Source organism: Bombina bombina, chromosome 6 (assembly GCF_027579735.1).
Source record: "Bombina bombina isolate aBomBom1 chromosome 6, aBomBom1.pri, whole genome shotgun sequence".
In the NCBI taxonomy this organism is placed as follows: Eukaryota; Metazoa; Chordata; class Amphibia; order Anura; family Bombinatoridae; genus Bombina; species Bombina bombina.
This window is the reverse complement of record NC_069504.1, coordinates 15724970-15741167: the sequence shown is the minus strand read 5'-3', so window position 1 is coordinate 15741167 and position 16198 is coordinate 15724970. Positions and strand designations below refer to the sequence as shown.

Below are 16198 nucleotides of genomic sequence, written 5' to 3'. Positions count from 1 at the left end.
ACAAGTAATGGATGACGCCGTGGACCGGACACACCAATGTTGGAGAAAAATAAGTTATAAACACCCCAAGAGCTACTGTAATATACTGTGTCTGCATAACTCATATACAAAAATATTGCCCCCTAGGGTTCTATGGTGTTATGTCATGTTCTTCCTACGATCGCTAGAGGTTGCATTGTACTGAAGATTCCTTGTGTGGAGGGTTTAACCCTTTAACAACCCGCACCATACTCTGTACTTAGCTGCTGTCCTGGGCCTCTTTCTGCCGCAATATCGCTAACAGTAGCGAGATTGCGCTATTTCTGAATGCCCCACGAGTGGGGTACTGCAGAAATAGCATTGCAGAGAATCCGATGCTCTTTGTCCCTCTCTCTCTGCATTAGTTAGTGGTGGTGCTGATCGCAGGTGGTGTGGGAGTGGTCAGGAAGGAGGCGGGACCACTACAATTTCCACACAGAGCTGGAAAATTATTAGAGGGGAGCCCTAGAAAAGGATTGCTTGGAGGGGGGAGGGGGAGGTAGGCTGCTACACTAGAGAGAAAAAAAAAAAAACATAAAAACTGGGTACTGGCAGACACTAGATAGGAGGAGGGTTAGAGAACTGTTTGAGAGGGATCCTACATTGCAAAAAAAAAAAAAAGCACTAAAACCTTTACATTGGCAGACTGTATGTATCCGTGAGGGGATTTAGGGGTTAACTAGTCAGAAGAATTAAACGTAGAATGTTCTAAACGGTGTAACCAATAAAGCTTGTTGTGCAGCACTGGTTACAGCTAACAAATATTACCTTATTCTGGTCAGACTCATACACAAGATGGCGCGCCTCAGCCTCTGCATGATCGTAGTCAGATGGGAGAATCCAGTCCTTTGTCTCCTCTTTATCCATTTTACCGTCTCGGTTTTTATCTCTAAACTCCACAAACTGCTCTCTCTCGGTTCTCACCCACTCTGGCTCGTCAGCATCCCCGTCGTGACTGTACATATCGCCTGCAGCGTAACATCACAAGTTAATATTCTGAGAAGAAAATAGCTGGTGTATTTCAGGAGAACTGCTCTGATCATACAGCAGACACTAACAGATAAATCACTGGATATGCTACACACAACCATTCCACTACGTGACTGTACATTTTGCCTGCAGTGTAACGTCATAGGTAATAGCTGGTGTATTTCAGGAGAACTGCTCTTATCATGTTTGGACACTAATTTTGGACAGCAATTGACTTATTTTCATCACATTATTTGTGCATTTTTTCACGCATTTTCTACACGTTGTATCACCTGTTTATGTTTATTATATTTATTCATGTGATAACCTCCCATTTTAGAGATGATTGATGGATTTGTGACCACTTACTAGGTCTCAATCGGCACACAAGTATTATCAATTAACTGTGAGACTTGTTTGTATTATGCTGTGATTTTTCATTCTTTTATACAGTATTGAACGCACATTGTAATTTTATGTATGTTTTTATATGTACCCCATGGATCCATGTAGGTTTTAAAATTGATTTGACAGAATCATTGTATTATCTAGATTGTTTTATATCCTTGTATTAAACTGATTTTTATCTATCTCACCCAACTGATTACTTAGCCTTTTAAGCTGTTAGCGCTCACTCATTTATTCTAGTTAGTTTTTATCCCAAGCCCACTAGGGGGCTCCTGTCAGTGAGCTTAAGGCATCCTATTACTAGCTCTCGTATACTACATATATTTCTTTCATACAGCAGACACTTACAGATAAATCACTGGATATGCTACACACAACCATTCCACTACGTGACTGTACATATTGCCTGCAGTGTAACGTCACAGGTAACAGCTGGTGTATTTCAGGAGAACTGCTCTGATCATACAGCAGACACTAACAGATAAATCACTGGATATGCTACACACAACGATTAAACTGCGTGACTGTACATATCGCCTGCAGTGTAACGTCACAGGTAACAACTGGTGTATTTCAGGAGAACTGCTCTGATCATACAGCAGACACTAACAGATAAATCACTGGATATGCTACACACAACCATTCCACTACGTGACTGTACATATTGCCTGCAGTATAACGTCACAGGTAACAGCTGGTGTATTTCAGGAGAACTGCTCTGATCATACAGCAGACACTCGCAGATAAATCACTGGATATGCTACACACAACCATTAAACTGTGTGACTGTACATATCGCCTGCAGTGTAACGTCACAGGTAACAGCTGGTGTATTTCAGGAGAACTGCTCTGATCATACAGCAGACACTCGCAGATAAATCACTGGATATGCTACACACAACAATCCCACTACGTGACTGTACATATTGCCTGCAGTGTAACGTCACAGGTAACAGCTGGTGTATTTCAGGAGAACTGCTCTGATCATACAGCAGACACTTACAGATAAATCACTGGATATGCTATACACAACCATCCCACTGCGTGACTGTACATATTGCCTGCAGTGTAACGTCACAAGTAACAGCTGGTGTATTTCAGGAGAACTGCTCTGATCATACAGCAGACACTTACAGATAAATCACTGGATATGCTACACACAACGATTAAACTGCGTGACTGTACATATTGCCTGCAGTGTAACGTCACAGGTAACAGCTGGTGTATTTCAGGAGAACTGCTCTGATCATACAGCAGACACTCGCAGATAAATCACTGGATATGCTACACACAACGATTAAACTGCGTGACTGAGCTCAGGGCCACTTACATTATCAGTGGCTGGAGATTCGAGTAACATGAGACAGTCAGCATGTTATCCCTCTACACAAACCATTTATATACTTTGGAACTCTGCATATTGCTCACTTCTTGTTAAAGGGTCAGTAAAGATCTTGTAATTACAACATATTTGTGTGTGTGTTGTTTTCTGTCCTCAGGCTTCCCTAACAGGCCAGGATTTAAGGATTACATTGGATGAGAGAAGGTAAAATAACCATGGGTACTAATTGGCTGGTTATTTCACCTGTGCTCTAGTACTGATATCCTCACAATCTGGCGTGTTATGGAGGCCAAAACCAGTGTTGTAGAACAAAAACAGAATTTATGCTTACCTGATAAATTACTTTCTCCAACGGTGTGTCCGGTCCACGGCGTCATCCTTACTTGTGGGATATTCTCTTCCCCAACAGGAAATGGCAAAGAGTCCCAGCAAAGCTGGTCACATGATCCCTCCTAGGCTCCGCCCACCCCAGTCATTCGACCGACGGACAGGAGGAAATATATATAGGAGAAACCATATGATACCGTGGTGACTGTAGTTAGAGAAAATAATTCATCAGACCTGATTAAAAAACCAGGGCGGGCCGTGGACCGGACACACCGTTGGAGAAAGTAATTTATCAGGTAAGCATAAATTCTGTTTTCTCCAACATTGGTGTGTCCGGTCCACGGCGTCATCCTTACTTGTGGGAACCAATACCAAAGCTTTAGGACACGGATGAAGGGAGGGAGCAAATCAGGTCACCTAAATGGAAGGCACCACGGCTTGCAAAACCTCTCTCCCAAAAATAGCCTCCGAAGAAGCAAAAGTATCAAATTTGTAAAATTTGGCAAAAGTGTGCAGTGAAGACCAAGTCGCTGCCTTACATATCTGGTCAACAGAAGCCTCGTTCTTGAAGGCCCATGTGGAAGCCACAGCCCTAGTGGAGTGAGCTGTGATTCTTTCAGGAGGCTGCCGTCTGGCAGTCTCATAAGCCAATCGGATAATGCTTTTAAGCCAAAAGGAAAGAGAGGTAGAAGTCGCTTTTTGACCTCTCCTTTTACCAGAATAAACAACAAACAAGGAAGATGTTTGTCTGAAATCTTTAGTAGCCTCTAAATAGAATTTTAGAGCACGGACTACGTCCAAATTGTGTAACAAACGTTCCTTCTTTGAAACTGGATTCGGACACAAAGAAGGTACAACTATCTCCTGGTTAATATTTTTGTTGGAAACAACTTTCGGAAGAAAACCAGGCTTAGTACGCAAAACCACCTTATCTGCATGGAACACCAGATAGGGCAGAGAACACTGCAGAGCAGATAACTCTGAAACTCTTCTAGCAGAAGAAATTGCAACCAAAAATAAAACTTTCCAAGATAATAACTTAATATCTACGGAATGTAAGGGTTCAAACGGAACCCCTTGAAGAACTGAAAGAACTAGATTTAGACTCCAGGGAGGAGTCAAAGGTCTGTAAACAGGCTTGATCCTAACCAGAGCCGGAACAAATGCTTGAACATCTGGCACAGCTGCCAGTCTTTTGTGAAGTAAAACAGATAAAGCAGAGATCTGTCCCTTCAGAGAACTTGCAGATAATCCTTTCTCCAAACCTTCTTGTAGAAAGGATAGAATCTTAGGAATTTTTATCTTGTTCCATGGGAATCCTTTAGATTCACACCAACAGATATATTTTTTCCATATTTTATGGTAAATTTTTCTAGTTACAGGCTTTCTAGCCTGAATCAGAGTATCTATTACAGAATCTGAAAACACACGATTTGATAAAATAAAGCGTTCAATCTCCAAGCCGTCAGTTGGAGGGAAACCAGATTCGGATGTTCGAATGGACCCTGAACAAGAAGGTCCTGTCTCAAAGGTAGCTTCCATGGTGGAGCCGATGACATATTCACCAGGTCTGCATACCAAGTCCTGCGTGGCCACGCAGGAGCTATCAAGATCACCGAGGCCCTCTCCTGATTGATCCTGGCTACCAGCCTGGGGATGAGAGGAAACGGTGGGACTACATAAGCTAGGTTGAAGGTCCAAGGTGCTACTAGTGCATCTACTAGGGTCGCCTTGGGATCCCTGGATCTGGACCCGTAGCAAGGAACCTTGAAGTTCTGACGAGACGCCATCAGATCCATGTCTGGAATGCCCCATAATTGAGTTATTTGGGCAAAGATTTCCGGATGGAGTTTTCACTCCCCCGGATGGAATGTCTGACGACTCAGAAAATCCGCTTCCCAATTTTCCACTCCTGGGATGTGGATCGCAGACAAGTGGCAGGAGTGATCCTCCGCCCATTGAATTATCTTGGTCACTTCTTTCATCGCCAGGGAAGTCCTTGTTCCCCCCTGATGATTGATATATGCAACGGTCGTCATGTTGTCTGACTGAAACCTTATGAATTTGGCCTTTGCTAGATGAGGCCAAGCTCTGAGAGCATTGAATATCGCTCTCAGTTCCAGAATGTTTATCGGGAGAAGAGACTCTTCCCGAGACCATAGACCCTGAGCTTTCAGGGATTCCCAGACCGCGCCCCAGCCCACTAGACTGGCGTCGGTCGTGACAATGACCCACTCTGGTCTGCGGAAGCTCATTCCCTGTGACAGATTGTCCAGGGTCAGCCACCAAACGGAGTGAATCTCTGGTCTTTTGATCTACTTGAATCATCGGAGACAAGTCTGTATAATCCCCATTCCACTGTCTGAGCATGCACAGTTGTAATGGTCTTAGATGAATTCGTGCAAAAGGAACTATGTCCATTGTTGCAACCATCAATCCTATTACTTCCATGCACTGCGCTATGGAAGGACGAGGAACAGAATGAAGTACTTGACAAGAGCTTAGAAGTTTTGATTTTCTGACCTCTGTCAGAAAAATCCTCATTTCTAAGGAATCTATTATTGTTCCCAAGAAGGGAACTCTTGTTGACGGGGACAGAGAACTTTATTCTTTGTTCACCTTCCATCCGTGAGATCTGAGAAAGGCTAGGACGATGTCCGTATGAGCCTTTGCTTTTGACAGGGATGAATCAGGATGTCGTCCAAGTAAGGTACTACTGCAATGCCCCTTGGTCTTAGAACCGCTAGAAGGGACCCTAGTACCTTTGTGAAAATCCTTGGAGCAGTGGCTAATCCAAATGGAAGTGCCATAAACTGGTAATGCTTGTCCAGAAAAGCGAACCTTAGGAACTGATGATGTTCCTTGTGGATAGGAATATGTAGGTACGCATCCTTTAAATCCACTGTAGTCATAAATTGATTTTCCTGGATAGTAGGTAGGATCGTTCGAATAGTTTCCATTTTGAACGATGGTACCCTGAGAAATTTGTTTAGGATCTTTAGATCCAAAATTGGTCTGAATGTTCCCTCTTTTTTGGGAACTATGAACAGATTGGAATAAAATCCCATTCCTTGTTCTCTTATTGGAACTGGATGTATCACTCCCATCTTTAACAGGTCTTCTACACAATGTAAGAATGCCTGTCTCTTTATTTGGTTTGAAGATAATTGAGACCTGTGGAACCTTCCCCTTGGGGGTAGTTCCTTGAATTCCAGGAGATAACCTTGAGAAACTATTTCTAGCGCCCAAGGATCCTGAACATCTCTTGCCCAAGCCTGAGCAAAGAGAGAAAGTCTGCCCCCCACTAGATCCGGTCCCGGATCGGGGGCTATCCCTTCATGCTGTTTTGGTAGCAGTGGTAGGCTTCTTGGCCTGCTTACCCTTGTTCCAGCCTTGCATTGGTTTCCAGGCTGGTTTGGGTTGTGAAGTATTACCCTCTTGCTTAGAGGATACAGAATTAGAGACTGGTCCGTTTCTGCGAAAGGGACGAAAATTAGGCTTATTATTAGCCTTAAAAGACCTATCCTGTGGGAGGGCGTGGCCCTTTCCCCCAGTGATGTCTGAAATAATCTCTTTCAAATCAGGTCCAAATAATGTTTTACCTTTGAAAGGAATGTTAAGCAATTTTGTCTTGGAAGACACATCCGCTGACCAAGACTTTAGCCAAAGCACTCTGCGCGCCACGACAGCAAACCCTGAATTTTTCGCCGCTAATCTAGCTAATTGCAAAGCGGCATCTAAAACAAAAGAGTTAGCGAATTTAAGTGCTTGAACTCTGTCCATAACCTCCTCATACGAAGATTCTTTACTGAGCGATTTTTCTAGTTCCTCGAACCAGAAACACGCTGCCGTAGTGACAGGAACAATGCATGAAATTGGTTGTAGAAGGTAACCTTGCTGTACAAAAATCTTTTTAAGCAAACCCTCTAATTTCTTATCCATAGGATCTTTGAAAGCACAACTATCTTCGATAGGAATAGTAGTACGTTTGTTTAGAGTAGAAACCGCCCCCTCGACCTTGTGGACTGTCTGCCATAAGTCCTTTCTGGGGTCGACTATAGGAAATAATTTCTTAAATATAGGGGGGGGAACAAAAGGTATGCCGGGCCTTTCCCACTCTTTATTTACTATGTCAGCCACCCGCTTGGGTATAGGAAAAGCGTCGGGGGGGCACCGGAACCTCTAGGAACTTGTCCATCTTACATAATTTCTCTGGAATGACCAAATTGTCACAATCATCCAGAGTAGATAACACCTCCTTAAGCAGTGCGCGGAGATGTTCTAATTTAAATTTAAATGTCACAACATCAGGTTCAGCTTGATGAGAAATTTTTCCTGAATCTGAAATTTCTCCATCAGACAAAACCTCCCTCATGGCCCCTTGAGATTGGTGTGAGGGTATGTCAGAACAATTATCATCAGCGTCCTCTTGCTCTTCAGTGTTTAAAACAGAGCAATCGCGCTCTCTCTGATAAGTAGGCATTTTGGATAAAAGATTTGCTATGGAGTTATCCATTACAGCCGTTAATTGTTGCATGGTAATAAGTATTGGCGCACTAGATGTACTAGGGGCCTCCTGTGTGGGCATAACTGGTGTAGACACAGTAGGGGATGATGTAGTATCATGTTTACTCCCCTCATTTGAGGAATCATCTTGGGCAATATCATTATCTGTTGCATTACTGTCCATACTTTGTTTGGACACTATGGCACAATTATCACATAAATTTAAATGGGGAGACACATTGGCTTTCATACATATAGAACATAGCTTATCTGATGGTACAGACATGTTAAACAGGCTTAAACTTGTCAACAAAGCACAAAAAAACGTTTTAAAATAAAACCGTTACTGTCACTTTAAATTTCAAACTGAAAACACTTTATTACTGAATATGTGAAAAAGTATGAAGGAATTGCTCAAACGTGCAACGGCAAAGAGAATGACTGGGGTGGGCGGAGCCTAGGAGGGATCATGTGACCAGCTTTGCTGGGACTCTTTGCCATTTCCTGTTGGGGAAGAGAATATCCCACAAGTAAGGATGACGCCGTGGACCGGACACACCAATGTTGGAGAAAAGGAAATTTATGCTTACCTGATAAATTTATTTCTTTTACTATATGACGAGTCCACGGTTTTCATCCTTACTTATGGGATATCGCCTCCTGGTCAGCAGGAGGAGGCAAAGAGCTCCACAGCAGAGCTGCATATATAGCTCCTCCCTTCCCTCCCACTCCAGTCATTCGACCAAAGTTAGGAAGAGAAAGGAAAAGCCAAGGAGCAGAGGTGACTGAAGTTTAACAAAAATAAATACCTGTCCTAACAAAAGACTGGGTGGGCCGTGGACTCGTCATATCGTAAAAGAAACACATTTATCAGGTAAGCATACATTTCCTTTTCTTTTACAAGATGATATGACGAGTCCACGGATTTCATCCTTACTTAAGGGATACAATACCAAAGCTATAGGACACGGATGAAAGGGAGGGACAAGACAGGAACCTAAACGGAAGGGACCACTGCTTGAAGAACCTTTCTCCCAAAAACAAAATTTATGCTTACCTGATAAATTTCTCTCTCTTGTGGTGTATCCAGTCCACGGGTTCATCCATTATTTGTGGGATATTCTCCTTCCCAACAGGAAGTTGCAAGAGGACACCCACAGCAGAGCTGTCTATATAGCTCCTCCCCTAACTGCCACCCCCAGTCATTCGACCGAAGACAAGCCAGAAAAAAGGAGAAACTATAGGGTGCAGTGGTGACTGTAGTTTAAAAATAAAAAACACCTGCCTTAAAATGGCAGGGCGGCCCATGGACTGGATACACCACAAGAGAAAGAAATTTATGAGGTAAGCATAAATTTTGTTTTCTCTTGTAAGGTGTATCCAGTCCACGGGTTCATCCATTACTTGTGGGATACCAATACCAAAGCTTTAGGACACGGATGAAGGGAGGGACAAGGCAGGAACTTAAACGGAAGGCACCACTGCCTGCAAGAACTTTCTCCCAAAAATAGCCTCAGAGGAAGCAAAAGTATCAAATTTGTAGAATTTAGAAAAAGTATGAAGCGAAGACCAAGTCGCCGCTTTACAAATCGGTTCAACAGAGGCCTCATTTTTAAAAGCCCATGTGGAAGCTACCACTCTAGTGGAATGAGCTGTAATTCTTTCAGGAAACTGCTGGCCAGCAGTCTCATAAGCTAAACGGATTATGCTTCTCAGCCAAAAAGAGAGAGAAGATGCCGAAGCCTTTTGGCCTCTCCTCTGTCCAGAGTAGACGACAAACAATGCAGATGTTTGACGAAAATCCTTAGTAGCTTGTAAATAAAACTTTAAAGCATGAACCACGTCAAGATTGTGTAATAGACGTTCCTTCTTTGAAGAAGGATTAGGACACTCTCTCCTGATAGATATTCTTATTAGATACCACCTTAGGAAGAAACCCAGGTTTGGTAAGCAAAACTACCTTATCTGCATGGAAGATCAGATAAGGGGAATCACACTGTAAGGCAGATAACTCTGAAACTCTTCGAGCCGAAGTGCTAGCTACCAAAAACAGAACTTCTTAAGATAAAAGCTTGATATCTATGGAATGCAGAGGTTCAAACGGAACCCCTTGAAGAACTTTAAGAACTAAATTTGCAACAGGTTTAAACACAGGCTTGATTCTAACTAAAGCCTGAACGTCTGGAATATCTGCCAGACGCTTGTGCAGAAGAATAGACAGAGCAGAAATCTGTCCCTTTAAGGAACTAGCTGACAATCCCTTCTCCAATCATTCTTGGATAAAGGATAATATTCTAGGAATCTTGACTTTACTCCATGAGTAACCCTTGGATTCACACCAATGAAGATATTTACCCCATATCTTATGATAGATTTTCCTGGTGACAGGCTTTCGAGCCTGAATTAAGGTATCAATGACCGACTCAGAGAAACCACGTTTTGATAAAATCAAGCGTTCAATCTCCAAGCAGTCAGCTGCAGAGAAATTAGATTTGGATGTTTGAATGGACCTTGGAGTAGAAGGTCCTGCCTCAGAGGCAGAGTCCATGGTGGAAAGGATGACATGTCTCAGTCTGAATAAGAACTGCGCATCTAGAGTGCGAAAATAGGCCCCTCCCACCATGCACTTTATGTCAGAGGGCCTCAAGAAAATACTCCTAGGAGTATCTGACTAGCCATGTGGAAACTAGGCCCCCAAAAAACGATTCATCCCCCTCAGAGAAAAAAAATGTTCTTTCGATATAACATGTAAACGTTTTGACACTAAGAAATATGAGGATTAACATGAATATTACCCTTTTTTGTAAGCATGATCCCAGTCGTTAAATCACTGCATCAGGCTTACCTCAATTATACAAGGCTCTGTCAGCATTTTCTAGATCTTATCTCTCTAGAAATAAATATACTGAACATACCTCAAAGCAGGCAATCTGCAAACCGTTCCCCCAACTGAAGTCTTTCCCATACTCTTCATTCAGTTATGCGTGAGAACAGCAATGGACCTTAGTTACAAACCGCTAAGATCATCAACCTCCAGGCAGATTCTTCTTCTAATTTCTGCCTGGGAGTAAAACAGTACTACGCCGGTACCGTTTAAAAATAAACTCTTGATTGAAGGTAAAAACTACACTAAGTCACCACATATATACTTCCTATCTTGTCGAGAGTTGCAAGAGAATGACTGGGGGTGGCAGTTAGGGGAGGAGCTATATAGACAGCTCTGCTGTGGGTGTCCTCTTGCAACTTCCTGTTGAGAAGGAGAATATCCCACAAGTAATGGATGAACCCATGGTCTGGATACACCCTAGAAGAGAAAACAGCCTTGGACGAGGCAAAAGTATTAAATTTGGAAAATTTGGAGAAAGTATGAAGACGCAACCAAGTTGCAGCCTTGCAAATCTGTTCAACAGAAGCACCAGTTTTGAATGCCCATGAGGAAGCCACAGCCCTAGTAGAGTGAGCCGTAATACGTTCTGGAGGCTGCTGTCCAGCAGCTTTATATGCAACACGGATGATACTCTTCAGCCAAAAAAGAAAGGTCGCCGTAGCTTTCTGACCCCTACGTCTACCAGAAAAAAAAAGAACAAATAATGAAGATGATTGACTAAACTCTTTAGTCGCCTGCAAGTAAAACTTCAGGGCACGGACCACGTCCACGTTATGTAACAGACGCTCCTTCTTAGAAGGATTGGGACACAAGGAAGGAACAACAATTTCCTGATTAATATTCTTATTAGAGACAACCTTAGGAAGAAAACCAGGTTCGGTACGTAACACCACCTTATCTGAATGGAAAAGAAGATAAGAAGAATCGCATTGTAAAGCTGAAAGCTCAGAAACTCTGCGAGCAGAAGAAATAGCAACCAAAAATAAAACTATCCAAGATAATAACTTAATATCTATGGAATGCATGGGTTCAAACGGAACCCCTTGAAGAACATTAAGAACTAAATTCAAACTCCAAGGAGGAGCAATTGGTCTAAATACAGGCTTGATTTTAGTCAGAGCCTGACAAAAAGATTGAACATCTGGAACATCTGCCAGACGTTTGTGTAGGAAGATAGATAAAGCAGAAATCTGTCCCTTTAAGGAACTTGCTGATAACCCTTTCTCCAATCCTTCTTGGAGAAAAGACAAAAATTCTAGGAATCCTAATCTTACTCCATGAGTAGCTCTTGGATTCGCACCAATAAAGATATTAACCCCATATCTTATGGTAAAGCTTTCTAGTAACAGGCTTATATGCCTGGATTAAGGTATCAATGACCGAATCAGAGAACCCTCGCTTAGATAAAATCAAGCGTTCAATCTCCAAGCAGTTAGCTGTAGAGAAATTAGATTTGGATGATGGAAGGGCCCCTGAATGAGAAGGTCCTGCCTCAATGGAAGCTTCCACGGCGGCAGAGACGACATGTCCACCAGATCGGCATACCAAGTCCTGCGAGGCCACGCCAGAGCAATTAGAATCACCGAAGCCCTCTCCTGTTTGATCCGTGCAATCACCCGGGAAATGTGAGCAAATGGTGGAAACACATAAGCTAGGTTGAACTGCCAAGGCATCTATTAGTTCAGCCTGAGGATCCCTGGACCTGGATCCGTATCTCGGGAGCTTGGCATTCTGACGAGACGCCATCAGATCTAATTCCGGTCTGCCCCACCTGAGAATCAGGGTGGAAAAGACCTCCGGATGGAGTTCTCATTCCCCCGGATGAAACTTTCGTTTGCTCAAAAAATCCATCTCCCAGTTGTCCACACCTGGGATGTAGATTGCTGACAGATAACAAGAATGAGCCTCCGCCCACCGAATTATCTTGGATACCTCTGTCATCGCTAAGGAACTCCTTGTTCCCCCCCTGATTGATGTAAGCCACAGTCGTGATGTTGTCCGACTGAAATCGGATAAATTTGGCCAACTCCAACTGAGGACAAGCTTGAAGCGCATTGAATATTGCTCTCAACTCCAGAATATTGATGGGAAGTAGAGACTACGGCCGAGTCCACACACCCTGAGCCTTCAGGGAATTCCAGACTGCAGCCCATCCTAGTAGACTGGCGTCCTTTGTCACTATCACCCATGAAAGTCTGCGGAAGCACGTCCCCTGGGACAGATGATCCAGCGACAACCACCAAAGAAGAGTCTCTTGTCTCCTGATCCAGATCTATCTGAAGAGACAAATCTGCATAATCTCCATTCCACTGTCTGAGCATGCTCAGTTGTAGAGGTCTGAGATGAAACCGAGCAAATGGAATGATGTCCATTGCCGCCACCATTAACCCAATTACCTCCATGCACTGAGCCACTGAAGGCCGAGGATTGGCATGTATTCAGAATCTTTAACTTTCTGACTTCCGTCAAGAAAATTTTCATGGATACGGAATTGATCAGAGTTCCTAGAAAAGGAACCCTTTTCTGTGGAATTAGTGAACTCTTTTTTCCAGATTCACCTTCCACCCATTAGTCCTTAGAAAAGACAGAACCATGTCGGTATGAGTCTTTGTCAGATGGTAAGACGAGGCCTGGATTAGAATATCGTCCAGATAAGGCGCCAATGCAATGCCCCGCGGTCTGAGAACCGCTAGAAAAGACCATAGAACCTTCGTGAAGATCCTGGGTGCCGTGGCTAACCCGAAGGGAAGAGCCACAAACTGAAAATGCTTGTCCATGAAGGCAAACCTTAGAAACTGGTGATCTTCGTGGATAGGAATATGAAGATATGCATCCTTTAAATCCACGGTAGTCATATATTGACCCTCCTGGATCAATGGAAGAATTGTCCGAATAGTCTCCATCTTGAAGGATGGAACTCTGAGAAATTTGTTTAGACTCGAAGTCTAAAATGGGTCAGAACGTTCCCTCTTTTTTGGGAACCACAAACAGATTTGAGTAAAACCCTTGTCCCTGTTCTTGTATCGGAACGGGATGAATTACTCCCACAGTGGAGAGGTCTTTTACACAACTTAAGAACGCCTCTCTCTTTATCTGGTCTACAGACAATCGTGAAAGAAGAAACCTCCCTCTTATGAGAGAATTTTTGAATTCCAAACGATACCCTTGTGACACGATTTCCAGTGTCCAGGGATCCTGAACGTCTATTATCCAAGCCTGGACAAAGAGAGAAAGTCTGCCCCCTACTAGATCCGGTCCCGGATTGGGGGCCACCCCTTCATGCTGTCTTGGGAGCAGCGGCAGGCTTCTTGGGTTGTTTACCCTTGTTCCAAGCCTGGTTGGGTCTCCAGATGGACTTGGCTTGTGCAAAGTTCCCTTCCTGTTTGGCGAAAGAAAAAGAGGGGACTCCCTTGAAATTCCAAAAGAAATGAAAATTATTCAGTTTACCCCTTTGTTTAGCTGCTTTATCCCGAGGTAGGAGATGACCCTTACCTCCCGTAATGTCAGAAAGGATTTCCTTCAAGTCAGGCCCGAATAGGGTCTTTCCTTTGAAAGGAATAGCCAAAAGCTTTGATTTAGAGGGTACATTAGCAGACCAAGATTTTAACCATAAAGCTCTACACGCTAAAATGGCAAATCGTGCATTCTTAGCCTCCAACTTGGTGATCTGAAAGGCGGCATCTGTAATAAAAGAATTAGCCAGCTTAAGGGCCTTAATTCTGTCTAGAATTTCCTCTAAAGGAGTCTCAGTCTTAAGAGACTCTTCTAAGGCGTCAAACCAAAAGCAGCCGTCGGTTGTACTAGAAAACCCTGGTGAATAAATAGTTTCTTAAGAAGACCCTCCAATTTTTTATCCATAGGATCTTTGAAAGCACAACTGTCCTCAATAGGAATAGTCGTACGCTTAGCCAGGGTAGATATAGCTCCCTCCACCTTAGGGACTGTTTGCCAAGAGTCCCGAACAGTGTCATCTATGGGATACATTTTCTTAAAATTAGGAGAAGGTGAGAACGGGATATCCGGTCTTTCCCAATACCGCGTAATAATTTCCGAAATTCTCGTAGGAACCGGAAACATATCAGAATAAGCAGGGACCTCTAAATATTTGTCCATCTTACACAATTTCTCTGGTGGTACCACTATATAGAGTCACAATCATCCAGAGTCGCTAAAACCTCCTGAAGTAACAGGCGGAGATGTTCAAGCTTAAATCTAAATGACATGACGTCCAAGTCAGCCTGAGGCAACACTCCCCGAGTCTGAGAGCTCCCCCTCAGACAGAAGCTTCCTACCCCCCAACTCAGATCCCTGGGAGGGTACATCAGAGATAGCCATCAAGGCGTCAGAAGTTGCAGGCACCATATGGGTCTCAGTCCTGCTACGTTTGCCCTGTAATACTGGCAACTTAAGATAAAACTTCTGTGGATGACATAACTGTAGCCATATAATGCAAAGTGAAAGAAGTAGACGCAGTTGAGGAACATGGCGTCGTTTGCGTGGGCGTTAAAGGCTGTGACGCTTGGGGAGAAAGTAGCGGCATACCCGGAGTCTCATTGGTCTGAGAATTTTCTCCAGGCATAACTTTCTCAGTAAATATTTTCTCTTTACACTGTAAGGCTCTCTCTATACAACTGTCACATAAGGTAACAGGGGGTTCCACAATGGCATCCAAACACATAGGACAGGTAGTTTGTTCAAGGTCATCCATGATGATAACGTAAACAACCAACTTGGTCAAATCACAGAAAGAATCTGTTGCACTGTATCTTTAAAAACAGCAATCAGACACTTTAATAAGATATTGTATAAAGGATTTAACTGCAATGGAAATCGTAATAAAGCTTAAAAAACTAATGCAGGGCGTGTTATAAATTTGCTACTAATTAAGGCAGAGGGCAATATCACATTTGTATAATAGGGCAATTTCAAATTTGCATCAAGTTACAAAATTTTACTGATTTACTTTTGCAAACTCCACAGTCACCCCGCCGCAACTCTGCTGCAGCTCATACCTGCCTCTTGACCGCAGAAAAACACTGCCACGCTGAACACCTAAATCGCTTGTAAATTTTCCCACAAGGGGACTTAGGGTCCTAGTAAACGCTACCGGAACAGAGAGAGAGCTGCGCTACCAGAGTCTCGCCCTTCGTGGGAATAACCGTCAATCACAAAAAAAAAAACCGCCAAGAACCGTAACCTAAAAATACACAGCCTTCCCCAGCATCAGCCCCGTAATAAAATGTATACACAATCGATTCCCAGCTCTTCTAGCCTTATATGCACTAGAGCGTCTAGCAATAGCGTATGCCTCTATAAATAACGTCCAGAATCTCTATCCGGTCTGCGCCCTTAGAATATCACATAAAAAGTTCACTATGCATACACACCCCAGCGCTATTAGGTTATTCAAACTGCCCTAATGTCAAGGGAAAGAATAAAGGGAGATCTATTCCAGTATATCAAAGACGGTGGAGTTAATCTGAGTATAAGTACGCCCTAGAATAAAAACTGCACTTACCTCTGAGCTGCAGGTACAGCACGATAACTTCACAGTATCAAGAGGTCCCATATCTTCCTCCTAAGGTACTGTGAAAGAGCAGGGTCAAGGTTACAAGTTCACCAGACCATGGAAAGAAAACGCAGCACAAATATGAGAGGCACAGAGGATATAGAAATCACCCAGTTCCCATAGTATGTAAGACTATTCAGAAGCTGCTCTGTAGTAAAAAACAGCACACATC

General features: G+C 43.2%; 1 protein-coding gene across 2 annotated transcripts in view; it reads right to left on the bottom strand.

The window, feature by feature from the left end:
* Window positions 1-786: 786 nt before the first annotated feature.
* Window positions 787-16198, bottom strand: part of CALU (calumenin) — a gene marked incomplete at its 3' end in the record, with an annotated part of 98429 nt that continues 83017 nt past the window's right edge. For both annotated transcript variants that reach the window (XM_053716321.1, XM_053716322.1), the window contains 1 exon segment: window positions 787-986. In XM_053716321.1, coding sequence (XP_053572296.1) covers window positions 787-986 — 200 coding nt within the window.